The sequence below is a fragment of the Capra hircus genome, chromosome 5 (genome assembly GCF_001704415.2).
Source record: "Capra hircus breed San Clemente chromosome 5, ASM170441v1, whole genome shotgun sequence".
Lineage (NCBI taxonomy): Eukaryota > Metazoa > Chordata > Mammalia > Artiodactyla > Bovidae > Capra > Capra hircus.
This window is the reverse complement of record NC_030812.1, coordinates 109,752,938-109,780,811: the sequence shown is the minus strand read 5'-3', so window position 1 is coordinate 109,780,811 and position 27,874 is coordinate 109,752,938. Positions and strand designations below refer to the sequence as shown.

General features: G+C 52.6%; 1 protein-coding gene across 1 annotated transcript; it reads right to left on the bottom strand.

The window, feature by feature from the left end:
• Positions 658-27,061, bottom strand: TAB1 (TGF-beta activated kinase 1 (MAP3K7) binding protein 1). The gene is made up of 11 exons (XM_018048785.1): positions 26,948-27,061; positions 12,997-13,133; positions 12,481-12,634; positions 11,473-11,559; positions 10,844-10,982; positions 9,763-9,876; positions 8,704-8,815; positions 6,999-7,143; positions 5,271-5,493; positions 4,123-4,285; positions 658-2,600 (listed from the first exon to the last, which is right to left on the bottom strand). Exons 1-11 carry the CDS (start codon positions 26,978-26,980, stop codon positions 2,393-2,395), a joined length of 1,515 nt encoding a protein of 504 aa, XP_017904274.1. The 5' UTR covers positions 26,981-27,061; the 3' UTR covers positions 658-2,392.

Sequence of the window (27,874 nt, the reverse complement as noted above, 5' to 3'; positions counted from 1 at the left end):
CCTGGCTGACAGCCTCCCTCTGGGCTTCACTGAGAAGAGGTTGAACCACACCCATGGCCTGACGTCTGGGTTCCTGGGATAAGCGGCTGGTAGCACCTGCTACATGCAATGACCAGGCAGAGTCTTCATAATACATGACTCCACAGTGTTAGAGGGATGAGGTCTCAAGTCCCGTAAAGCAGGAAGAGGCTCTTTGTGGACCAGTATTCATAGAATAGCTTCCACGCAGACAAAACTGAAATGAAGCTGAGCAACCCTCTCAACATGTATTAACCAGTGAGGATGGGAGGCCTGCAGCCCAGCCAGCCACACCACACTGGTGCTGAGAACCGGGCCTGCCACCAGGAAGACTGGGGGCCACACAACAGCCGCGCCACCGTCCACAGGCCTGGAGGACCTGGCCCGCAGCAGGAGAGACCTGTTGGCCTCTCCAGATGTGCAAGGACCTGGGGGGCCCTGGACAACACAGCGCTCTCCCTGGGGCTGGGAGACGGCAGCTCTGGTCCAGTCAGGAGGCCGGGTCCGCATCCCGGCTCTGCCACTCCCGGCCTGGGGAGCTGGTGCTTCCAGGTGCCGAGCGGGGTAGGCAACAGCAGCCACCTCCCAGGGCCACCGAGAGTTACACGAGATATGAGTGAAAGACTCAACACCACGGCATATAATACCACCCTTTATTATTTCTTTACTGCAGTAAAAAAGTGATTCTATTTCTAGAGACCAAACAGCATCCCAGACACTCTTGGAAGAGAATTCCTTTTGTTCCTGAGCCTCTGTGACTGATCTGAAATCTGCTCACCTGCACAACAGAGACGGCCTCGTAGTCGGGGCGGGCTGAGGGCTCCCTGCTGAGATCCGCTCCCTATGGAAACCGGCACCGTGTGGGGCCCTGCCCCACCACAGGGAAACACATTCCTGGACCACAGAGCCAACAGGGGACCTTGGAACTGGCCTCAGACTTTTCACACTCCAAGCACACCTGACGCCACACACTGTGGCCAGTCCCTGGTGAGCTGTCTGGGGAGTGGTGGGCAGGAGCCTGGGAGCTGGGGAGGGGGCAGTAAGAATCCCGGGGACCTCAGAGACTGACAGAAAGATGCGAATTCTGCCCCACCACTAACTGGGCTTCCCAGGTGGCACAAAAGTAAAGAATCTGCCTGTCAATACAGGAGATGCCAGAGACACGGGTTTGATCCCTGGATCGGGAGGATCCCCTGGAGGAGGGCAGAGCAAGTACACTTGCCTGGGAAATCCCAAGGACAGAGGATCCTGGAGGGCAACAGTCCATGGGGTCACAAGAGTTGGACACAAGTGAGCGACTAAGCCTACACGCCACCCCTAACTGTGTGACCTGGGCCTGCTTCCTCCTCTGAAAACACGAAGGGCAATTCTAGCCGAGAGCCCTGGAGGCACCCCTCCCCGCTGAAGGCAGACCACAGGCATGGAACGATCTGACTCGGGGCCTGGGCTGGCCTGATCCTGCCCTAAGAGTCTGTAGAAACAGTGCGCATCTCCAAAGCTCCGGACCACCCAGAGCAGCTCGTCTCCAAGACGTCTTCCCTTTCAGAACCATTTCCCACCGTTCTCTGTTTCTAATGAGCCCCGTGGCCTGACCGAAGACCTGTTTGTTACTCTGAAAACAGCAGAGACTCACAGTCAGTGGTAAAGATTGCAATCTTAGTGGCTCCCCAACCTGGGGCTCCCCGGGTCTGGGAGGGAAAGAGCTGCACCGGCTCCCGGAGAAGAGCAGCCGCTGTCCCGCTGAGGCCAGGCATGTCCTCACCTCTCCTTCACCCGGCTCTGGTGGGCTCCAGGACCACTGCTCCTGTCAGACCAGTTCCTTCCAGGTCCTTCCCACCTGACAGCCCCTCTGCAGTCATCCCAGTCCGCCTGAACCCAGGCGGGCCCAGGGACAGGTACAGGCCTCAAAGGTGCAGACGCCAACTGGAATTCCCCTCTGGAGGCCAGAGAAGAAAGACGAGAACCACCGCGGAGGTGAAGGGGTTTGCCAGCAGTGGCCACAGGCTCTTCCAGGCCAGGCGGGGGCGGGAAGGGATGGCCTCGGGAAAGCAGGGCCGCGGGCCTGCAGCACGCAAGGCTCCACTTGGTGGGCTCCTGGCTGCCGTACGCGTGCCCCGCGTTCGGAGAAACACGACGGTCCTGGCTGAGGCAGCCCCGTGCCGGCGCCATAATAAGGGGCCCAGCCTGCATTGGCACACTCGGAGAACATTCTCCGCCGCACTGAAGGCTGTGGGGTGAGAGAATGACGCAGGCTGAGGATGGGGCCCTGCCAGCCCCTACGGCACAGGCAAATGGCAGGAAAAGGTCCATCCTGCCCGGAGCTGGGTCCCCCGTCCCCGGGCCCCATCCTGTCGGGCAGCACTCCACGACCAGGCTACGGCGCTGTCACCACACTCTGCTCGCCATGGTCCACGCTCCAGAGGCGGTAGAACTCGGCAAAGTCCACGTAGGGCTCCACGCGGCCGTCCTCGCCGGGCGGCAGGGAGTGGGCGGGCCGGGAGCGGAAGAGGCCCCCGTCCGAGCTGGAGCTGCTGCTCTGGGTGTGCGTGTCGGTGGACTGCAGGGTCAGGGTCGGGCTCTGGCTGTGGGCACGACAGAGGCAAGTCAGTCACAGGCCTTGGCTTCTGGCCTGGGGACACACGGCGCCTGCCTTGGCCAATCCCTCTGGGCACAGGCCTCTCTGACAAAGGCCATCACGAAAGCCAGCCTGGCCAGGTGTTCTTTGGGGCAGGTGAAAAGTGAAAAGCATTTGCGAAGTTCTCGCTATAAGTGGCTATTTAAATTACCTGGAATTAAGTAAAACGGACCACTCATGCCAGTGCTCAACAATCACGAGGGGCTAGTGGCTGCTGTGTGGGACACAGAACGCGTCGCCCTCCGAGCTGCGCTGAGCCATCCATTCCAGCCTCTCTGAATCCACCCTACGCCAGACCCCACTGACTGCAGGGAGGCCAGCATTCTTCTCCCAGGAAACCTCCTCACTCCTCCTCCTCGTTCCTCTCACTGCTGGGTCAGGACAGGCCCCCCTCAGGCACCCACCCTCAGAGCCTGTAACATCTGGGAATTACCTGCCAACCCACCGTCCTGCAAATGTCGCGCACTGCCTAGCACTCTGCACTGGGCCAGCCCCGGGGGCCCAACTAAGCTCCAGCGCGGGGTGGAGGAAAGAGGCTGTTTGGGGTCCTGGGGAGCCGGAGGCACAGAACGGCTAGTCTCCCTGCCTGGTCCGGGACGACTGCTACCACTCCCGGCCTTTGTGGACACAGCTGGTGGCTCTGCTGCAGGGGCGGGGAGATGCCCATTACTCAGTGGCCTGGCAGGCCCCTTGATCCCACAGTGGCAGTGGCGGGGGAGGCGGGCAGGGAGCTGGAAAGGCCCCCTGCAAGGCAGAGGGAAACCTTACTGGTGGCCCTTCCAACTGGCCAGCTCCTGAGTGGGCCGGGTGTGGCATCTCTATTATTCTCTGCGGGGGCTGGAATGTGGAAACCGGACCCACCTCCTGCTGTGGCAGCTGGTTGGGGGGCGGGACACACTCCCCAGAATGGAGGGGGTGGGGTGGACACCAGACCTGTCAGGCAGGTCTGCCCTGCGGAGTGAGGAGAAGGCCTGCCTGCCACACCCCCAGGATCCAGACCCCCCAGCTCCAGCCACCCCTCCCCAAGCCTGAAACTAGAGGCCTCACTTCAAAGCTAACACTGGACACTTTCAGTCAGAGCGCACCAGCTCCCACGGGCCAGCACAGGTCAAACAATGCCCCACAAGCACGGGCGCCATGGGGTGGCCTCCCAAACCACACACTCTGAGCCGGGAGCAAAGAACAAGAGGAAAACATTCCTATTAAATGAAAACTGACCTGCGGCACCTGCAGGAAGAAGTGAACGGCAGGCTGTCGGCATGAACCGCCTGTCCCCACCCTTCTGCCCGGCTTCAGGGAGCTGCTGGAACCAGATCTACGCAGGCCTACCCAGGGATGTGGAGTTGGGGAGTTCGAGAGGAACAAGACCCTACAGGATGCGGCCTGTGGCCACTCCATCCAGGGATCGAGGGCTGTCCTGGGGAAGCAGGCCTGCCTGAAAGCGGCTGGGGGTGGGGGTGGATGCTTACTTGGTGAGGGTGGGAGTGGCCTCGTCCAGGGTGGAAGCGCTGTGGGCCCCGTTGACCAGCTGGCCCTGGGAGGGCATGACGAGGGACAGAGTCACGCTGGTCTTGCTGGTGCTCTGGGCGCTCGAGTAAGGCACGGACACGGGGTACACGCGTCCTCCAGCGGCTATGGGAGGAAGAGAGTGGTGGGCCACGGGATGCAGCTGGTGGGGAACCCTGGGGTGGCAGGAAGAGGACTGCGCCGGGAGCTGAGAAGATGGGCAGGGGCCCGGCTTGGTGCCCCGAGCTCGGCCCTCTGCCTCTTGGGACGGCGAAGGAGTATTTGGCAGAGACAAGGTCCTGGCCAGGCGGGGGCCTGCTCTCAGCAGCAAAGCATCGCTGGTGCTCAAGCAGGAGAAAACACCAGGGCTGCGCTGCCTCAGTGAAAGGGTTACTGCATGGCTTCCCACGACGCTTTAACCCGAGGGCTAAGAATGCTCCTGGGTGAGCTTGGCCCAACAAAAATATGGTTGCAATAACAACCTAAAACTGCAGGAACCCCGCTGCCCGTGGGAGAACGAATCCCTCTGCGGAGGCCTGAGTGCTGGGGCTCGCTTGTTTGAAAAAAGAAAAGGAAGCGCAGCCTCAGGAACTGATGGTCTTGACACGACACAGCACTAGGAGGGAGGGGAAAAGCGCAATCGCCTCTCTTCCTGGGCAGCTCGATCCAGAATTAGACCAAATCACCTCCAACACAGGCAACTGTGCCTAGGTCCCTTCCTCCCAGGGCCTCGGTTTCCTTTCTGTAAATGGTCATTAATGAGGACGAAAGGAAATGTGGCAGGTGAGGCGCCTGCTGCACAGCGGGCCCTGGGCCAGCGGGTGCCACGGTCCCAGAGATGTGGCCCGTGGCGCTGCAAAGTGCTTCCCGCAGCTCGGGTCTTTAGGGGGAGGCCAGGGCAGAAGCTACTGTCCTGGTTTCACAGACAAAAAGGGAAATGTAAGCGCAGCTCAGAGAGCTTTCAAGTCAGAACCTGACCTGGAAGTGCTCAAAGGCAGGCCTCCCAACCCCACTCCACCCAAGGCAGCGAGGCCCAAGGCCTCAGCTGCTCTGCCCGAGCCCGGCCCAGACGGTGGCCTCGGACGCCTTCCTGTGCACGCGGCATACATACCTGGGGCTGGGGAGGGTGCAGACTGGCTCATCTCGCCCAGGGGGTAGCCAAAGTTCCGCACCAGCAGGGTCATGTCCTCATGCCTCGGACAGAACTTGGCACGCTCCCCGCCACTGGCAAAGGTGTCGCTGTGGATCCGCTTCACCCGGTCCACCACGGCCTGGGCCACCGCGTCGAGCGAAGTCTGCTTGGCGAACTCCGTGTCGATCATGGCGGCGATCTCCTGGGGGTGGGGCGAGCACCAAGCCGGTGAGGAATGCGCGGTCCCAGCGGCTGCAGGCCCCAACCGCACCGTCTTCACAGTCTAATCAGGACACTTAGGGGTCACCAGCCAAGCCTGCGATCTGAGCTTCTCAAGCTATTCAGGATAACTCTCCCGGAACTTTCTCATTAGAGAAGATGTGACCTTGTGATTTCTCTGATTTTTGGCTTTCAGACCAAAACAATGGGGGAGTAACATCCACCTCGCTGCATTACAATGAGGATAAAATGGATGTGAGGACACTTCGGAGACTACTAAAAAGCCCAGTACAAACCGTCATTATGAATAAGCTTTCTTTCCTGGAACAAACTTACTGTAGGAGATAATATGCCAGTTTTGCCAGAAACTGAGGACACAGGATGAAGACGGGGCCCTGCCCCCAGAAAAGTCCACTGTTCAGTGCATTCTAGAAGCCAGAAAAAGCCACTACATAATCTTATTGTGAAGACCAAAGAAACAACAACAACAAAAAAAATCACACTGCTGGCCGCAGTCTCCTGGAGGTAGGAGAGCAGAAGCAGGTAACAGGAAATGACCTGGGCATGGTCCGGGGGAGGTGGCAGAAATGGGCTCAGCTCTATCACCGAGCAGCTGTGTCGCCTCCGACAAGACCCTGGACTCTGTGAGCCCCAAAGTCCCTATTCTGACATGGCAGTGAGCCCTCGCCCCCTTACGTCATCAGGCAACTGGAAGGAATGAGATAAAATAGGCGAAAAACCTAGAGCACAGGTGGTAAGAGACAGTTAGGCGCCTACACTTCCCCTTCTTACTCTCATTAGGACAGAATCACAGATGGGAGGGGGAGCACCAGCTGAACTTCCCTGCCCGGCCCCGCCAGCCGAGGTCTTCCTTCAAGGTCATCCTTCAAGTGACTGCCTCGAGTCCCACTTCAGAGACACGCACACACTCCGAGGCAGAGGGGAAAGCAGCCTCTCCCACGGGCTAAGGACCTATGTCTTCCCCGCCCGGCCCTCACCGCAGCCCCACAAAGTTAAGAGGTCAGCATCCTCATCTTAGAAATGAGGATCAAACTATAAGTCGTCTCAGCTCAAAGAGGAAAGTGGAAGAGGCAGCGGAGTGGGACCTGGGCAGGCCCCACAAGTCCTCATCCGGCACTCTGGGTACCAGGCTGCACCCCTGCAGGCCAGGCCCTTCCCAGCAGTCTCCAGAGCCATGCCTGCCTCCACTTTCCTCACCCTCTTCCCTGAGGCTCTGCTCAGGGCCCTGGGGACTGACACTGCTTCAAGTCCGGAAGAGCAAAGCTTTTGGGTGGGATGGGTTTGCCTAGAACTCTGGGCTTTTTCTTCTCCCAGTTTTGAACACAGCAATGTCTAGCAAAAGCATTTGAGAATCAGAACTCTAGGTCCCTGATTACCCTGGAGCTGAGGGGGAGAGCTGACTGCAGCCCCCGGGGAGCATGCCACCCTGCAGGCTGGTCAGCCACGCTCTGCCCATGCCCAGCTCACCTGGTTGGCCTGCCCAGGCCCGTGGGCTGCCTCCAGGGCCTTGTACAGCCCCTCGGACATCAGCACCAGGAAGCCTGTCACCCCATCCAGGGGCTGTGCACCGTGGATTTCAGGCTCCGCGATGATCGGCTTGGACTTGGCAGCGCTGTGGGAAGAGAGTGGAGGGGAGAGCTGTGCTTGGAATGGGCCCTGGGACATTTATCCTGGTGAGAAGAATCTACACCCAGAATGTAAAATAAAACATACTTCTGACAAGAGCAAAAGAAATAGAGGAAAGAGCAAAACCAAGAAAACAGACCTGTCTTCTGAGGACAGCTGCCAAAATAAAGCTCAGCAGGCCAGGAAAGTCAGTGGGCAGCTGAGGTCAGAACAGCCAAGGTCAAAGGCCCAATCCTGGCCCCACCCCACATCTCCTGTCCATAAAGAAGTCCACATCTCCCCGAAGCTGACTAGAGTCCAAATACACTGCAACTGCAAAGGGACCATGAGCTGATGGTCCATCAGAGCTGGGCAATGTCAGGAAGTTCCAACACATGCACGCAGGGCAAGGATGAGGGGACGATCCTGGCAACAGGATTTAAAAGAGTGAGTCTAGAAACACCCCAAAAGTCCATCAGCAGGGGCAGGTTAGGCAGGTGCTGACAGCTGCACCCTGGAATCCTAGTTGCAGCTACCAAGAGTGTGGCAGCCGAGACTGCAGGTGTGCAGGAAAGGAGAGGCACACGCCTATGCTGAGAACAGTCAGGTGCATAACACGGCATGGGATGTGAGATCTGTAGCTGTTCTGAAAAACAAATCTGCCCCCTCCCTGCACCCACCACACGCACACACACACACACAGACACACACAGACACACACAGACACACACACACACACACGTATACACTCATGTGCACGGAAACTAGCAGCCTCTGAGGAAGGAGTCTGAGCCTAGGGTCGGGGGAAGATCCACTTTTCACTCCGTATCCTGGGCATTTCTTGAATTGTTGTAAAATGCAATGTGCCTTCCCATAAAGCAAACACAACCCTGTGAATTAGACAAAAGGTTCCAAACTCGATTATTTAAACCCAAGCTCTGAATCCAGGCTCCCTGGGTGCAAGTCTTGACTCAGCCCATTGTTAGCCTTGAGACCAAGCAGGCTACCCACTGTCTGCATGTGTCAGTTTCCTCATATGAAAATATTTTGGGGGCAGAAACAGCACCCACCTCACAGGGCCTGAGTGAGGACGGAATAAGAGCATGGATGTGAAGAGCCGTGCACCGCCTTAGATGAAGGCTCACGATTATTACCCTCTCCCGTCTGCTGCGAGCACTGGGTGGCGCCTAGCGGGGACAACCCATCTAGCACCCCCGCCTTGGCCTCAGCCACGAGAGCGCTGACCAACAGGCTTCGGTCCGTTTCTGTCCACACGAGGCTGCTCATGCCAACTCTGGCCTGCCAGGCCCCGTGGCACCGGATGCTGCCTGTGGCTTTGACCCAGCTCCCTAACTGACCCCCTGCCAGCCTGGTCTACAGGATCCTGACTCCTAGCCTACTGGGTCCAGGGCCTGCCCTACACTAACCTCTCTGGGAGGATGAAAGAATCTCCTTGGGCTCGGAACTACCTCAACTCTACCGCTTGTCCCCAGAGCCTACAATCTGTTATCTGCCCCTGGGCCTCCGGTTTTCCAGACAAACGAGGGGCAGCTGGGCCGGCGCTTACCTGAGTAGGTCGGTGTCAGTGTACCCGTACTTGACCTTGTAATCCCCGATGCGCCTGGTGCTCTCCTGCCCACAGATGACCCCCACTTGCTTGATCTTTCCTGCATCCAAACCTACCAAAGGGAGAAAAACACACCTCAGGCTTTGTTCATAACGAAGAACCCAGCGGCTTCCCTGGTGGCCCAGTGGTTAAGAATCCACCTGCCAGTGCAGGGGACAAGGGTTCAATCCCTGGTCTGGGAAAACAGCACGTGCTTCAGAGCCACTAAGCCCATGTGCACAGCTCCTGAGCCTGCAGGCCCCAGAGCCCGTGCTGCTGAGAGAAGCCACCAGAGGGAGGAGCCTGCACGCCGCAACCAGGGACGAGCCTCCGCTCTCCACAGCTGGAGAAAGCCGTGCACAGCAACAAGGACCCAGCGCCGCCAAAACCAACAATAAAAAATAGAAAAAAAAAGAACCGAAAGGGGACAACACAGACATGTCCACAAAAACAAAGCAATGGGGACCCACTGAACAGGAAGCGAGGTCACAGCAGGGAGCCTTGGAAGGCAGCTAACCCCAAGTGCCCCAGTGTCCTCAGCCCCCCTGCTGTCGGAACACGCCTGGCTCAGAGTCCCTCCCTGACGGGAGACGAGACCCAGCACCGGCCAGCCAGGCTCCCTCTGCGGCCTGAGCTCACAGGGGAGAGCGGGGGTGGCCGTGGCAGGGCTGGAATCCCAGGACTTCTTTGGCCTCTCAGGCTCCACCAGCAACAGTGAGCACCAGGGACACTTGGAAGCAATGCACACATGATAACCCTTTCAACCCTTACACCATCCTGAGTGTTACTACTATCCTCGGTGCACAGAAGGGGAAAGTAAGGCACAGAAAACTCGAGTAAGATCCCAAACCACCAGCGAGTAAGTGGCCGAGCTGGGATTCGACCCCGGGCAGGCCAGTCCCAAGCCCAAGGTCACAGCCTGTCCACACTGTGCCTCTCTCTACACGGCCACAGAATGAGCCGCTGGGTTCGAGCCCCTCCCCCCAGAGCCCTCAGTCTGCACTGCCCGCCCCCACTCACCCAGCTGCGAGAGCCGGAAAAGCTCATCCTCATTCTCTGTGGTGTGGTCCACGTTCAGCTGCGTCACCTGCAGGCCATCCACCGTGGATTTGCATAGGAGTGCGCGGTTTGTACCTGCAGCGGAATGTGAGCAGCTGAGCTAAGACTGAGAACACAGCGAAGAACAGGACACGTTGTGAAAAAGAGAGACAAGAGGCAGGCGTCTCACATGCGGAACTCCCTCAAAAGAGCAAAGAAAACAGGCTCAGACCACTGGAGCAAGTCACTAGCTGGGGAGAGCTGAGGAGATTAAGGAATTCGTTCAGACTTCTCCAGTGTCAACCAAGGATGATTATGATTTGAATAAGAGACCTTTTTTCTAAGGAGACACACTGCAATATTTACAGATAACACGACAGTGTCAGGATTTGCTCCACAACAAGGCAGGGACAGAGGGCTGTGGATGAAATGAAACTGGCCGGGGGAAGGGATGCTGGGGCTGGGAGAGGGGCACACGGAAATTCATTAAATGCTATTCTATTTGTTTACACTTTTGAGTTTTTCCCATAATGAAATCTTAAGGGAAGGAGGAAGAGAAGAGGCACCCTGTCAGAGGGATCTCTCAGAGCCCCTGCAGTAGCCTGCACCCAGGGGGCACCAGCTTCTCGGGTTCCCAGATGGCCTTTCTTTGCCTACAAACCCCATCAGCCCTGGGACCCCGCCCCACCTCCAGGCTGCACCTAGCCCATCTTGGTCCCCTTCACAGGACGCCACATGGGTCTTCCACAGCCAGGCAGCCTCTTCCTTCTCAGAGGAAGCCACTGAGGCAGAGCAGAGAGGGGATGCAACTCCCCAAGCCACAAGCCAGTTAGGGACAGCGCAGGGACTAAAGCTAGGGTGCCCGCCTCCTAGCAGGTGCTTCAAACACTCTGGGCTGGGACCGAGATATCGTGTGGAGTAACGGGAAGCACCCAGCGGCCTCAGGACACTCGGGCTACAGGTCTTGTGTGTCTGGGGAGCAGGCTGGCTGCCCAAAGGACTCCTGGATCCTGAGGAGGCCCTCTTCCCCACCGCCCGGCCTCGGGACAGGCAGGCGGCTCACCGACGTTGGCCACGTAGAGTCTGTTGTTGAGAAGGACTGCCACGACGGCCATGGCTCCTCCCGAGACCTCCTTCTCCAAGGCCTTGAGTCTGCCGAGGATCTGCTGATACTGAGGCGGCAGCTGGTGCTGAGGGACACCCTAGAAGCCATCATGGGGGTTCAGAGCAGGCCAGGACCTGGAGACCATCTCACCCGCCTGCCCCCCTAAAGAGCGGGCATCTGAGGCCCGGCCGGGAGGGAAGCTGGCTGCAGCGCCAGAGCAGGTGTCTTTCGGGACAACCAGGCACGACCTCACTTGTCCCGGCAGCCCCGAAGGCGCCTAAAGCATGACGTGAGCAGGCAGGTGACGAGGCCTGGACTGATTCGGGCCAAGGACCGACCTGACAGGGGCTTCTCTCACACCCCTGCCCACCCTAGCAGAGCCTCAGAGCACGGCTGCTCACAGCTAGCCAACAAGGTCCCTAAAGGACAGAACTTTCGCCCACCCACATCCCATCAGGAACTATCCCCCTAATGCCTGCTGCTCTGGCCCAGCTGTGTCAATGGCTTAGGAGGGACACAGCAGATGAGTCCTTGCTCCAAGCAAAGATGGGCCTTGCTTCTCCAGGGGCACAGGCTGAGGACGTTACCTCGGGCAGCTGGGACTGGAGGCTCGCCTTCTCAGCCAGTGCGTCATCAATAGACTCCAGGAAGCTCCTCTCCACCACATCAAAAGCCTAGATGCAGGGGACAAGGAAGCGAAGGCAGGTTGAAATACCACTGTCACCTGAGGCTGATATGCCCCTTATTAATAGCAATAAGTCATAGCAACCACAGGTTGCCACGTGATGAGGCTTCACACAGGGCACCGCCAAGCACTGCTGCTCCTGCAGAGCAAGGTCTGACAAAGACAGCCCCGTGGGGCTGGTACCTTCTAGGAGGCATCACAGAGCAACCAGAGAAGCAAGAGATGGCAGAGAGGCTAAGGGCACAGGCTTGGAGTCAGGCCACCTGGGGGTGAACGTCAGCTCTGCACCTGCCGGCCAGTCTCAGCCCCTCATCGATGACACAGAGAAAGTACTGCCCGAGAGTCACTGAGAGCATCCCCCCGAGCACCCAGCCCTGGCTCAGAGTGAGTCTAGGTCAGTGACAGCTAATGTCACCGCCACATCCTGAAGGCCCCTTGACACGGGCCATGCCACCACCTTCCTCAGGGGCAGCTGACAGCTCTGGGCCCTGGCCCCGAGTGATCAGGCCTTTGGGTGCCAAGGCAGGAAAATGGCTGGGAACGCTGTTATCGAGGAACCAGAATCCACCATTCTCATCTACAATTAATGCCTTGGGACTCGCTTCCAAAAGGAGATGCCAGGAGGAGAAACTCCAGAACCGCAGCAAGCAGGAACGCAGAACTGGAAAACGACACCAGCCAGCCAGGAGTGAGGGGCTGCAGGGAGCAGGGCCCGGGAGCTGCAGTCACCCAGGCCAAGCGTCTGAGCCTCATGGAAAGAAAGGGGTCACCCTAAACACCCTGCTTCTACCAGGGCTCAGCAACTCCCACCTCAGCCCTGGGTCCAAGGTGATGCCCATAAGCCCTTCCCCAGGAGGATCTCCTCTGGGCCAACCCTGGAAGTCACAGTCGGCCTGCCGGAGCCTGGTACCTGCAGCAGCACCCGCCGCACGTCGGCCTCGGTGTGCTCAGCGTTGAGCTGACCCAGCAGGAGCTCCGCCGACAGCCGCTGGGCCACGAAGTTGGTCACCCGGTTGCCATCGTAGCCGTTGAAGACCCCGTACAGGAAGCAGTTGTTCTCACTCCTGACAGAGAGACAGGGCAGGAGAGGCCTGAGACCAGGGCTTCGTAGGAGACTGACTCCAGCTCCAGAGTGAGAGGATGAGGAAAGCAGCCAGGGAGACAAAAGACAAAGCGGCTGTGGCTTCAGGTGAGCACCTGGGTCCCACTCTGACCATCATTTCTCTCTGGCCAAGACCTTCTGGGATGCCCTCTGTCCCCTGGAGCAGGCCCTCGGCTAGTCTGAGGTCTAGATGCGGAAGGGACAGCACAGACACCACCTCCCGTGGGCCACGCTGCACTGGTAAGCCCCACGCAAAAGAGCTGCCAAACTGCTTTTCTTGCAAGCCTGCTTCTGCCACCCAGCAGAGCAGTGGCGGCACCTCACCTGAACTTGAGCCAGTTGTCCTCTGGTGGATGGCTCTCGGTGCCCTTACCGTCAGCGGAGTAGCTGCGGTTGGAAGCTGAGCCGACCCCCGAGAGGTGGCAGAGCGGCAGGTCGTCCGTCCAGCTGGGCTGCTGCTCCTGGGAAGGACACCAGGACACCAAGACACATTACCTTCTCGCCCAGGGCAGACCCCACCTCATCTTCTTTTTCTTCCCCAGCAAAAACCTAGCAAGCCCAAAGCCCCACCCAGAAGGTTCCACTTCCTCCTGGAAAACAACGATGCATTTATGAACAAACACCTGCAGAAGGGTTTGTATGGTTTCCGTCTAATCCACAAACGGTCCCCAAGACACCTGGAAAAGACTGGAGTCCCCAAACACAAGGCTCAGCAGTGGTCTCCAGGAAGGTGCTGCACTACGGACGGAGCACGAGTCACAGACACGAGTGAAGGAAACTCCTCGCGTGAAACTCCCTGGTGGTCCCCACCTCACACCGCAGCCCCTGGGGCGCGGTTTCAAACTGCAGATTTCCAGGCCCTTCCAGAGTGTCTGATCCTGGTGGGGCTCAGGCTGTCTGCAGTACAGGCAGCTCTTCCCAACCTCGAGAAACTGACAAAGCTCAGCCGCACTCACTCTTCCTGGTACTAGGGTCTCCACCCCTGGTTCCTGCTTCACCCTGGAGTCCAGTCCCATCTGCGCCCACCCCCACATGCTTCTCTACTAGTATCAAATGCCTGGAGTGCCTGCCCACATCTCACTCTTTCTTCCTATATGGACAGCCTCTTTGTCTAATAATTCTCCCTGTCCTTCGCGACTCTGGCTAGGGAGTCACCACCTCCAAGCAGTCTTCCTTCAGGAAGACCTTCCTCCAGACTTGGTTGCCAGCCCTCTTGCGTATCCCTACTACACCTGGTCCCCCCATCCCTGCCTGTGTCTGACTCCCATTCTATCCCATAGGTCTCAAAGCAGGCTGTTCAGTACAAGGAAGATGGAGCTTTAAAACATGCACAGCTGTCCAGGCGCCAGCTCAGACAGACTCTGCTTTCCTCAAGCTCCTTGGGGGACACTCTGAACACCTGCATTCTCTAAGCCCCAGAAACGACCCTGACACAAGGCCAGGTGTGATCCATGGCGTCCTACTGGAAGCCTCCCCTCCACCCGGCCCCCACCGGGGAGCTGTGCCTGGTTCACAGAGGCACTCCTGTGCCCACCATGTTGAACTAGAGCAAACTAAAACAGCTGGGAAAATCCAAGTTCAGCTCAAGGAGAGTAACATTTGGATTGAAAGCTTTACTGAAAATTGAACAAGCACGAATACTGTGCACAACTTCTTACAAGTCAGCAGTCGCAGTCTTCAAAAAAGGATGTGAAAACCACTTCAGCCGGCTTTTGCAATCAGATATGTAAAACGCCTGTGGTTTAGCTTTTGTGGCACATTTCGTCTTTTGTTTATTTACATATTGACAGGGAGGGACTTTACGGCTTTTTTTTTTTTTTCCATTTTAATTGCTTCTATGCTGCACTTATTTCAGCAGTTTAGTTGTATGCTTTGCACCGTGGAGCAACTTCAGCAGGCTGTGGGAGTTCATTTTTATTTTTAAATTAGCCTATAGTAACACTGCCTTTCTGGTGGGTAGGCCTATGAATTTTAACACTTGTAGAGATTTGTGTAACAAACTGAGACACCGAACAGCCACAACTGAGACAAAGAACAGCCCAGCAACCCCAAACGTACCCTCAGGTGCCCCTTTGAAGCCACACCCTCCTCTAACTCCTGGCAACCACTGACCTGTGCCCCATCACTATGCAGTCTTTTCAAGAATGCCATAAATGAAATCACAGGGTACATAACTTTCTCCCTCTTTTACTGTGGTTAACACATGGAAGATAAGCTTTATCATTGCAACCGTTTGTAAGTGCGCATCTTACTGCTATTAAATAAATTCCCAATGTTGTGCAGCATCACCACCATCCATCCCCAGAACTCTTTCCATCTTGTGAAACTGAAACTCTAAACCCATCAAACAAAAACTCTCCATTCTCCCCCTCCTCCAGCCCCAGGCCACCACTACTGTACTCCAGGTCTTTAAGGGCATAACCTTTTGACGCTGGCTTCTCTTGCTCAGCATTATGCCTTTGAGATTCATCCAAGCTGGTGCCTGCATCAACAGTTGGTCCCTTTTTATCGTAGAGCAGTATTTCATCATACGCATGTAGCAGAGTTTATCCATTCATCCCCTGAAGGGCATCTGGGCTGCTTCCGGTTTGGGGTAATTACGAAAAGAGCTATTATAAACACTCATGGGCAGGTTTCTGTGTGAACATAGCTCTTCATATCGCTAGGGTAAATACCTAAGAGTGAGACTGCTGTTTAACTTTGTAAGAAACTGTCAAGTTGTCTTCCAGAGCGGTGTACCACTTGCATCCCACAGGTAACGCACAAGAGTTCCAGCTGCTCTCCATCCTCACCACTGCGTAGTATGTTTTTTTCTTTAAGTCAGGCATTCTAAGAAATGCGTACTTATATCTCATCACACCTTTAATTTGCATCTCCTAATGACTAATAATGATGTGGAACATCTTTTCATGGGCCTTTTTCGTCATCCACATTTCCTCCTTGGTGAAGCATCTGTTTAAGTCTCATGCCCATGTTTTAATTGAGTTGTTCTCTTAACTGCTGAATTTTGAGAGTTCTTTATATATTTTGGATAAAAGTCATTTCTTGCATATGGGATTTGCAAATATTTCCCCCAGTCTGTAGCCTGCTATTTCATTCACTTACTCGTGTCTTTTGAAAAGCAACTTTTTAGCTTTAGTGAAATCCATTTAATCACCTTTTTCTTTCATGGTTCATACTCTTGATGTCATGTCTAAGAAATCTCTGCCCAGTCCCAGGTCAAGAGATCTTCTGTTTTCTTCTTAAAGTATTATCGTGTTACATTTAGACCTGTGATCCATTTTGAGTTAATTTCTATATAAGGCAGGAGATTTTGGTCAATTTTTTCTTGCAAATGGATGTCCATTTTTTCTGATACTATTTGTTGAAAAGATTATTCTTTCTCCACTGAATTATCTTTGCATCTTTGTCAGAAATTAACTGGCCATACTTGTATGTGTCTATTTCTGGACTCTGTTCTACCCTGTTGATCTATGTGTCGATTCCTCAACCAATTCAACGATCTTGATCACCGTGACTTTCAGTTCAGTTCAGTTCAGTTCAGTTCAGTCGCTCAGTCGTATGTGATTTTAACTCCATATTTTAAATCTACATTATAAAATTGGTTAGTGTGATGCCTCGAACCTTAATCTTTTTCAGAATTGTTTTGGCTATTCTAGTTCCTTTACCCTTTCCTATAAATTTTAGAATCAGCTTGTCTGTATCCACCAGAAAATCCTGCTGGAGTTTTGACTGGAATTGTTTTAAATCTATAGATCAATGTGAGGAGATGTGATACCTTCACTAGGTTGAATCTTGCAATTCATCAACATGGTATGTCTTTAAATGCCCTTGTGTTTTCTTTACAGGATTTTTTAAAAATACACACAATTTCACCATAAGGGCTAAAAGACTATCCCGTGACAACATAAAATATGACTGAAACCTGTGAGTGGAACAGGAACAGCAATAAGAGCTGAGTTTTTGCTCAGCTCCCGGTGATACTGGCTATTTATTAGATTGGTGTGAAAGTAACTGGTTTTGCACTGTTGATGAACTTTGCTGTTTGATACTGGCATATATCCTTAAATAAATGTGGTTATGTTATGCATAATTTTAATGCACATTTCTCCCTTTATTTTTTTTTTTGCTAATGACTTATTACTGCTGTTTATATTTACTTTAGATTAGGGAAATGATGTTAGACACAAACAAAATTCAAGTGATCTTATTTGAGTTCAAAATGGGTCATAAAGCAGCAGAGACAACTCGCAATATCAACAACGCATTTGGCCCAGGAACTGCTAACGAATGCACTGTGCAGTGGTGGTTGAAGAAGCTTTGCAAAGGAGACGAGAGCCTTGAAGATGAGAAGCGTGGTGGCTGGCCAGGAAGTTGACGATGACCAATGGAGAGCCATTATCAAAGCTGGTCCTCTTACAAGTACACAAGAAGCTACTGAAGAACTCAATGTTGACCATTCTACAGTCATGCAGCATTTGAAACAAATTGGAAAGGTGAGAAAGCTCAATAAGTGGGTGCCTCATGAGCTGATCGCAATCAGAAAAATCATTGTTTTGCTTGGTAGGTGGATTCTTTACCACTGAGACACAAGAAGACCCTTAAAATCATTTTGAAGTGTCGTCTTCTCTTATGCGAAGCAACAATGAACCATTTCTCACTTGGATTGTGATGTGCAACAAAAAAGGATTTTATGTGACAACTGGCAATGACCAGCGCAGTGGCTGGACTGAGAGGAAGATCCAAAGCTTCTTCGAACTTAGACCTAAAGACAAACTTGCGCCAAAATAAAAAGGTCATGGTCACTGGCGGTCTGTTGCTGTCTGATCCACCATAGCTTCCTGAGTCCTGGCGAAAACATTCATCAGAGAAGTATGCTCAGCAAATAGATGAGATGCACTGAAGATTACAAGGCCTGCAGCATTGGTCAACAGAAAGGGCCCGATTCTTCTCCAGCAATGCCCGACCACACGTCATACAACCAGCACTTCCAAAGTTGAATGAACTGAGCTATGAAGTTTTGCCTCATCTGCCATATTGACCTGACCTCTCACCAACAGCCTACCACCAAGCATCCTGACAACTTTTTGCATGAAAAATGCTTCCACAACCAGCAGGAGGCAGAAAATGCTTTTTAAGAGTTCACTGAATTCTGAAGCATGGATTTTTATGCTACAGGAATAAACAGACTTATTTCTCATTGGCAAAAATGTGTTGACTTTGTAATGTGTTGACTATTTGGGGCTTCCCTGGTGGCTCAGGCAGTAAAGAAACTGCCTGCAATGCGAGAGACCTGGGTTTGATCCCTGAGTTGGGAAGATCCCCTGGAGGAAGGCATGGCAACCCTCTCTAGTATTCTTGCCTGGAGAATCCCTATGGACAGAGAATCCCTACAGTCCATGGGGTCGCAGAGTCGGATAGGACTGAGTGACTAAGCACAGCACATTTTGATTAATAACTGTGTTTCAGCCTAGTTATAATGATTTAAAATTCATGATCCAAAACCGCAATTACTTTTTCACCAACCTAATAACTCTCTTGACAAGTTGAGCTACAGGGAAATAAAACAAAACAAAAAACTACTTCATGGTAACATAAAATTGTTTCTTGCTCTAATCCTAACCTGTCTCATTTAAAAGCAACAAAAATGTCTGTTTCAATGTAAGTGCAAGCTTGACTCTTTGGAATCCCCATACAACATTACATGATGAAAGTATATTTGATTAATACATATATTCATTCAACAAATATTTACTGAACATTTACAAAAGGCTGACATTACCCCTGCTGCTGTGGATACAGCAGAAAAAACAACCAAGGGTCCTTAACTTGAAATCTCCTTGCTAGGGAGAGAGACTTCAAACATGTTATACAATGAATAAACAAGGCACTTTTGGACAGGGAAAGCGCTACGGAGAAAACACATCAGGGTAAGGGGACGGACAGGGATGGGCAGGGCTCTTCTAGACAAGGACGTTACAGGAAGCCTCCCTGGGGAGGTGACCTCTGAGACAGACCTGAGTGATGATGGAGCAGCGGTCATTTCAAGGAGCCTCCAGTTAGAGGGCACAGTACACGCAAAGACCCTGAGGAAGAACCTAAAGTGAGTAGGGCTAAGGGAGCACGAGGCGGGCATCGCCTCTGTGGTGAGGAGCAGGAGCAGTAGCTTATTCCTGTGTCACACACATGCATGCACGTGTGTGCCCAGGTGGGGACACAGGAAGGCTTTCAGGCCACAGAAAGGAGTTCACTGCCATGGAGTTACTTTTCAAGAGAGAGATGTTGCCCTAAGCCCATGCACCACAACTACCAAGCCTGCTCTCTCTCTTGAGCCGGCGAGCCGCAACTGCTGAGCCCATGTTCCCAACTACCGAAGCCTGCATCCTGCAACAAGAGAAGCTGCAAGAACCTTGTGCACCGCAGTGAGGAGTGGCTCCAGCTCGCCGCAACTAGAGAAAGCCCGTGCACAGCAACAAAGACCCAGCACAACCAAAGATAAACTAATTTAAAAAAAGAGAGAGAAAGAAACATGTTGCCAATCATCCCCTATTACCTTAGATCTGATTACTGTATCTTCATCCCCAAGAACCTCACAAAGGTCTCAGGAAACCTGGCAACTAAATTTTCACAAGAAACTCCTTTTCTAGGGTCTCTCTCCTGCCTCCAACTGGGATGAAGTTAAGCACAAAAATAAGCAGAGGCATAAAAGCAACTCCTCAATCACAACTGTCACTTGTCCTCTTGAAAAGATGGGCCAAGAAGCCAATATTTGGCACTCCGAAATGCCATTAACTGTTTTAAAGCATGGGAGAATACATTTACATGTTCTAGAATCCTGCCTGTGATTAACACTGAGATTAAGATGGACTGAACTTGTCCTCTAATGTGAGATGAACAATACAAGTATGTCCCCCACGATGCAAAACCTGTCATCCATGCTGCGATCACCGTGCTTCCCCTGCCATTTTCCAACCCCCATGAGGGACAGACACAGGTTTCCAGGGACTTGAATCTTTCCAACACATTCATACTTTCCAGCAAAAAATAAATTATCACCCAAGCAACTTATGGCCCCACTCAGCACTGAGAAATACACTATGAGAAAGACCGGTACATTAGTTTCTCTCACAGGAAGGAAACAAATTCAGGTGGATGACTGGGGAACTTGCCACGTCAGTGTGCCGTGGCAGGGGAACAATTCGTGTAAAAGCACTTCACGATGGGAGTACACAATGCTGCTCTCGGGAGCAGGCTGACGCTGCACTGGCGGCTGCAGCCGCGTGGGGCTGACGTGAGCACAGCAAGCTCCCCAAACCAGAGAGACTGCGTGTCTGACAGTGGTCAGTCTACTCAGCAAGCACCTTATTCTTCAGAGGGTATTTATGCCTAGTGCCTGGATACTTAAACAACGTCAAGTGCTTTTTCTGATATTTGATTTTCATAATGATGAGCTGGTAATATTTTGGAAATATATTATTTTATTAACTGGTAATCAGTGTTTAGGTCAACGGGTAAGTACTTCAGGGTTATTTTTATTTAAAGGCAGTCTTTGTCCATAAAGACACTTAAGGAAACTGTAATTGATGGATATTTTCTTAATGTGCCATTCTATGTATACTTCAGTCAGTCCTAACACCAACGTCTTAGTTAGTGAGTAAACACAAGAGGTATTTGTGTTCAGATCAGGAACACAGCAAGGATACTGCAACCTCCATCACTTAACAACGAATTAGAGGTATTAGCACATGCAATTAGACAAGACAAAAGGAGGAGGGCTTAAGACTTGGAAAAGACACAGTTATGTCTATCTGAATTTGATACGACAGTACTTGGAAATCCCAAAGAATAAATAATAAAACCAACTCAAAGGAAATAAATAAAGGTGGCAGGATAGAAAATCAACACAAAAAGTCAAAAGCCTTCATATACCTAAAGAAAAGATGGGCATCTAGCCTCCACGGGAAGATTCCTACTGTCAACAAGAATAGCAAAATCTTTTCTCTCTGAAGTTCTCGAGTCAGTCCCCTGCAACCACACTCCTGTAGAGGGTTTTTTAAGCCTAAATTTTTATCGGTTGGATTACATCGTAATGCTTTCATCTCAGCCTTCCAGCCTGTTGACACAGTTTTGAATCTCACCCTTTGACAGATGGACAATCTCACTCAGCTGTCTTGTACAGATAAGGCCTGCTACAGAGTGTTCCAAATGATTTCCAAAAAACTGTGACCAGAACAAAAAGCGTGGAAAGCTAACCCACTTCTGACAGGACGTGTCCGCAGCAAACACAGAAGGGAAGTAACACCTCCACTGAAGGTTTATGATACTTGAAAAGCCATGTGTATTTTTGGAGCCTCAAATGAAGAGGTTACTGACCCTAGAGGTACAGTCCCAGAAACAAGCACACACTTTAAAAAAACCAGCTATTCATGCATAGGAACCATGCTGAGCAAAGTTCTCCTTATTTCACACTGGCACTCTTGAAACGCTGAGTTTCTAGACAACTTAACTTGGTTTGCTATTTAAAGAAAGAAAAGAAGAAACTAAAAAAAAACTACCCAAAAAGCATATTAAAAAGTATCTATGGTAGGGCTGGGCCTTCCCCTTTCTGTCTTTCTAAGTCCTGCCCATCCCCAAAAGCCCTGCTCAAATCTAACTGGTGCTGGAGGCCCGTGCTTCCCAAACCTCAACCATCCACTCACTATCTTCAACAAATTACCCACTTCATGTTTTTTCTTTTTAATATTAATTAACTTATTAGGCTGTGCAAGGTGTCAGCTGCAGCACGTGAACTCAGCTGCAGCATGTGGGATCTAGTTCTCTGACTGGGGATAGAACCTGGGTCCCCTGCACTGGGGGCATGGAGTCTTCGCTACTAAACCACCAGGGAAGTCTTTCATGTTTCTTCTTTAATTCCCCCCCCTTTTTTTTTTAATTCAAATGGTTTCATTTTGAATGTGAACTTATTAGTATTATAAAGTGGAAAATATTACTGCCTGCCAGATCTTGATGGTGATGAAAAGGAAAACAAAACAAGGTTAGGAAATTCTAATTGATCTCTTGGCGCACTGCACTGTGAGCTGAAGCCCTGTTCTCTCTGTTGAAAAAAAGGGAGATTAGCAAGAATCAGAAAGGTGTTTGGTCCTACATACATAGTAGTTTTTCTCTTGAGAGCATCACAAAGTTTGAAAGAGAACTAAAGAACAAATAGCTTTCATAAGTAGCAATGAGTTTTACACCAGCACAACACTGACCACCTCATGAATGTGTCCTAGGCTCTGGGAAAATACTGCCCAAGGCGGCAGGGCCCTTTCCCGGCGCAACCATGTACACTGGGCACCTGCCCCCCGGCTGTTAGTTCTTTGGCTTTGCAGCAACTCTCAGGTTGTAGCCTGGTACTGTTAATTGGCTCCTTTATTTCACTGATTCGAAGACACGTGTTTTCAACATTTTTAATATCTCGGCAGTTGGCGTATTACAAGTTAATCAGCAGTGTGCTTTCTTTCTTAGTAGTATACAAAATAATGATGTGTCCTTACAAGCAATAGTGTCTTAGACCCAATGACATCTGGGCGATTTCTCAGGTAGCTAGACTGCAGTCCCCATGGCAGCGCAAATGTTCAGTAACAAGTCGCCCGAGAATTCCAGGAGGTGCTGCCCATGTTGGAGTGCGAGAGTACTGGGTCCCCCCTGATTTCAGCAGTGGCCCCCAAAATCATTCTCACCCCGCTGTGGCTAAGTAAGCTTCAGTTCTATTCTCCCCACTTTCTCCACCTCCATGGGGATTATCCACACCAAGCGTTCCCTGCTGATTCTATTAAAACCCACCAGACTGCCTACCCTCTTGCTTCCTTCCTCCACATTTCTGAACAGTTTTCGGAAAGGTCATTTATTTTCTATTCACACAAACCACCCACCCCTCCACCCGGCACCCACTGATGCATGCTTTCTCCCCCGCCTGTAAATGCCAGGACCGAAGCGCCAGCGGCAAGCAGCGCTAAAGTGCCTGAACACAAGTCGTGAGAAGCTGGAAAGGGGGCATCTCACGGCTCACAGAGCCGAATAAACACAGGCAACTGTGAGCATGGCCCACTTAGCTCTTCGACAGGCTACAAATTCATTTCTCACAAGAAAGAATCTGTTTCAAAAAGCCTAACTTTGACTGTGAGGGAGTTTCCAAAATTAATATTTTGGAATACATTTCTCTAGTGATTCAACTGTATTTAACCCTTTAAGGACGTTACACCTTGTGCACATATATTTACGCATTAGCACCTCATGTACATATGTGACCATGTCACAAAAAATCCTCCATAAAAGCCCCTGTGGAGACACAGCTCAAACTCCTGGGCAGCAGAAGTGGACAAAAGCATGATTCCAAGTTCAGGCCACAGCTTGAATATCAAATTATTATATGAAAAGGCCAAGCGTTTTTTGTGGCGAAAGTACCCGGATTCCTTTGAGGCAAAAAGGAAACTCAGAAAGGGAGAATAAAGCCCCCAGGAGGATGACTCCGGGTGGGGGGCGGACAGGTCTTTCTCTCCAAAAAGCCTAAAACACCCTGACGCCTCATGCTGCCTCCATCTTTCTGAATGATCTCCTTTTCCTTCCCTGCTTCTCTGGGAGCAACTCCACCCCTGGCGCCCGCATCTTTCACTAGGGTTTCCATCAAAGGTTCTCTGTTTTCATCAGAGATAGAGACCTGATACACTCTTAAAGGGGCTACTAATAACCACGGAGTTTACTGTGCCCTAGAGCAGCTAGGCAACCCACTCCAGTACTCTTGCCTGGAAAATCCCATGGACGGAGGAGCCTGGAAGGCTGCAGTCCATGGGGTCGCTACGAGTCAGACATGATTGAGCGACTTCCCTTTCACTTTTCATTTTCACGCACTGGAGAAGGAAATGGCAGCCCACTCCAGTGTTCTTGCCTGGAGAATCCCAGGGACAGGGGAGCCTGGTGGGCTGCCGTCTATGGGGTCACACAGAGTCGGACACGACTGAAGCGACTTAGCAGCAGCAGCAGAGCAGCTAGACCACATTTTGATGGTGATGAGATGGTTACAGGTGATGACCTAAAGGATGTTTTCACTTTAAGGCTGCATGTTTATTTTCATACACATTGGGGGGGAAATATGGCTAGGACTTGGGATATCATAGATATAACTGCTCAGGAAAAAAACTGATTTCAAGTGAACTTTTTGACAATTAAGCAAGTAATAGTTTAGGCAAACTCAAACTAGTGATTCTCCCTGCCCCCAAGGTCCCCCACCTCAGTAAATGGCACCACAGTTGTTTCAATGAAAACCTTGTAGTCCTTCTCAACTCTTCTTCCTCTGTCCCACACCCCATGCCTGATCTGCCACCAAATCCTATCAGCTCTTCCCCGAAATGCAGTTAGAACCCAGCACTCCTCACCACCCATCTGCCACCGCTGGCCAAGCCTCGGTCATCTCACTACTGGACGACCAAGAGCACCGCGCTTCCACTCTCGCCACTCAAATGCCTGCCTCTCTACGGAAGGCTCTTGCTCCTGCCACAAATCAGATCGCTCCATGCCTCGACTCAAACCTGAGAGCATCTCGTTACACTTGGCACAGAACCCAGAGCTCACATGAGGATACACAAGGCTCCCTCAGACGTCAGGCATCTACCGCTCCCCCAACACTCACTCCACTCCAGCCATGCTGGCCTCCTGATGCTCTCTGAACAGGAGAGCCTTTGCATCCCTCTTGCCTCATGCGGAAATACTCCCTCCTACACGGCCCGTGCACCTCATCAAACGTCAATCTTCCCCGACCACTCTCTACAACAGGCTCTCCATCATCCTGTCTGTGAATCCTGCCTTTTCTTCCTCATACCACTTCCTGTGTTATAGCCTGGAAACTGTAATATCATATACAGTCTGCACTTATTGTTTCCTGTCTCCCTTACCAGAACACAAGCTTCCTGAGGGCAGAGTCCCCTGCCCCTACCCAGTGCCTGCCACACAGTGAGTACTCGGTGACATTGGAGGGAAAGAAATGCAGCCTTCATTCAGAGCAGAACTGCAGGTGGAGGTTCATGGCTGGAGCATAACCACACCAGGTGAGGCATGTAACGTGTTCATTTAATACTAACAACGCTCCCGGGAGTACCCTCGGTTGAGGAAACTAAGGTTCAGGGAAGTTAAGAGAAAAATCAAGGTTCAGGGATGCTATGTGACTTGCCCAAGGGCATACAGGACTGGTGAGCTGTTTTATCAGGCTGTGAAGGGCCCGTGTTCTTTTGAAGCTACTTCCAAAGCTCATCTTCTCTTCAAAAGACCTTTCAAGGCACTACACCACCTGGGGACCAAAGGTGAAACTCCTCAGGACGACATCCCATGAAGCACTCAGCTAATCTGTCAGCTAATCAGCGCCCCCTCCCAGCCCCATGTCAACAGGTCCCCAGCCCCTCCTACAAGCCTCCAATGACCTGGTCAAATCAGGCCATCAGCAGGCCCTCTTCACACTGACAGGAGAGTGCCTTCATCACTGCCTTTGTGATACAAGCTTCTCCATGCAGCACGGCAAATGCAGTACGGGTGGACATCCGCCCTGTTTATCTTCGTATCCCCAGGTCCAGTAACTACAGATCAGCATCCCTTACAGCCACCTGCGGAATGATGCTGTCTGAGCTCCTCTCAACAAGACTCGGGACAGTAGAGGGCAGGTCAAGCCTAGCACCCGTGCATGGACCCTTGGACACCCTGTGAGCAAAGATGTCTTGACCGTCATTAGGGTGGGAGGGGCCTAATGTAGGCACGCCCACCATTCCTTCACCTTTCATCCTAATGCTATGTGCTTCAAGCTAACCAGCCAACTTTTTAAAAGAATGCACACCACCCAGGAACACATTCTGGAGCTAGCAAAGCTCGCCTCTGTCTAACCCGAGTCACTTGGGCTCCATCGCACGGAGAAGCGAGGGAAGCTGGTAGCCACTCTCTTCAGCAAGCCAAGTCAGCCTACAGTTACCACTCCAGCACTTGCCACCATCCAGCCGGTATTTCTTCAATGTTTACTACACTGGGGACATTTGCACAGGGGCCCTGCCCTCCTAAAAAAAACAGAAGGCTAGGCCTGCCTAACCAACTCAAGGGTGAGGCCAGACTGCCAGGCAGCAGTCAAATAAAGGGGCAGCCAAAGGTGTGGAGGGGAAGAGAGCATTCCCCACCGGGGAGGGCTGAGCACTGGACCTGCCTTCAAACGCTTTACAATGTATTAGATGCCCACCCAGTGGAGGTGCGCAATGGTGACACTCTTCACTGTAGATCATAAATCCCTCTCTTCACTTTCCACTACAGGAGGCAGTCAAGTCCACAGACAAGTACAACAGACTGCCATGTCTGAGGAGGACCCAGGTGACTGCCAACCTGTCCTGGCAAGTCAGAATAGGTCCATGGTGCCAACATGCACCACGGACATGAACGTGCGTCAAAAGGATGCAGAGGCTGGAAGACAACAGTGACAAGCCCACGAGGGTCCAGACTGACAGGAGTGGAATCTCAAGACACGCCCCCACCTCCCGCACGCATACACTACCTACTCTAACCTAACACCTAAGGAAACTGAGGCCAATGGCGGAATAGTGAATTAGAACCAGGGTCTGAACCCAGCCATTCCTTCCGTATAACCTAGAGATTAAGAGAGTTTCTGTAATCAGAATCCCTAACTTGAATCCTGCCTCTGCCACTTACCAGCTGTGTGGCCTTGGGCAAAGGACCACCTCTCTGTGCCTCAGTTTCCTCATCTGTAAAACAGGAAGAATTACAGTATCTACCTCACGGGGCTGATATGAAAATTAAACTTACAAACAAATGTAAAGCGACTGGCACAAAGCCTGGAATACAGTAAGCCATACACAACGGGCTGGTGTTGCTATGAGGATTACCGAACGACCTGCCCGGGGCCGGGGTGGGCTCGCCGCTCGGGCTCTCTCGGCGGCCGCGCGCTAGTGTCCCTGCAGGGTTCAGGACGCTCGCACCCTCCACGCGCCCTTGACGCTCGCGGCCGCTGGACCGCGAATCCGAGCCCCCGACGGCCTGGGCAGCAGCGCGCACGCGCAGGCCTTGCGAGGCTGCACGCGCCCCCCGGTCACGAATGAGGGGGGTGGGGCCGGCCCGGGAAACGGGAAGAGTGACGGCCACACCCGGCCAGGAACTGGGAGGCAGCCCAAAGGCGCAGAGGGGGCCGCGCCTGCACCCGACAGTTCCCCCGGGGCTCCCAACCCCCAGCCCGAAGAGCAAGTGGGGTCCTCACACTCTGCAGCAGGCTCCTCCTCTGCGCCGCCATCTTGGAGGGACCCCCGCGGACGCGCCCGCCTCCCGGCGGAGCAGTCGAAAAGGGCGGCTAGAGCGGCCCGGAGCCAGTCAGGAGGACCACGCTATCAGGGAGCATGCGCGCAGCGCCACCCCACGGCCGGAGCAGGATGCGGCCGTAGCGAAGCGAACTGCGCAGGCGCGCTTTTGAGTCCTTGCTCCAAAGCGAGAAAAAGCGCGCTTCCTTTTGTGGTTGACGCTCATCCTTTATTTACGAGCATTCTCCAGAATCCGTGTCAGGTGGGGCTCCTAAAAGTTTGGGGTACTTTATGAGCAGTTTGGGGGCGGTTGTTATTCAGTCGCTTAGTCGTGTCCGACTCTGCCGCCCCATGAACTGCAGCACGCCAGGCTTCCCGCCTGCCTCCCGGGAGTATGCTCAAACTCATGTCCATTGAATCGGTGATGCCCATCCGATTCAATGCCCAGCCAGCTCATCCTCTGCCCTCCCCTTCTCCTTTTGCCTTCCATCATTCGCACCATCAGGGTCTTTTCCAATGAGTGAGCTCTTCGCGTGGGGGTGGGGGCGGGCGAATTATTCATTCACTCAATAAATATTCTTTGGATAACTGTGCCTGACCCTTTGGGGGTGAAGCAGCAAGCAAGACAGGCCCTCAAACAACTAACATTTTAATTGGAGAGGACAACATTAACATATGTAAGTCAGTTGAATGGTACTACTTGCTGGAAAGAGTTTATGGATGTAGCAGGCATGAGAGTGTGGCAGGTTAACTGACAACGAGGAAGAACTGGAGGGGACAGTGCGAGGAAAGCGAGTGGTGAGTTCAGGAAGCGTGGGTGTCACGGAAGGCCAGAGGCGGGAACAGAGAGGGAGGGGGAGTGAAGGGAAGCGGGTAAGAGCGCGGACTCT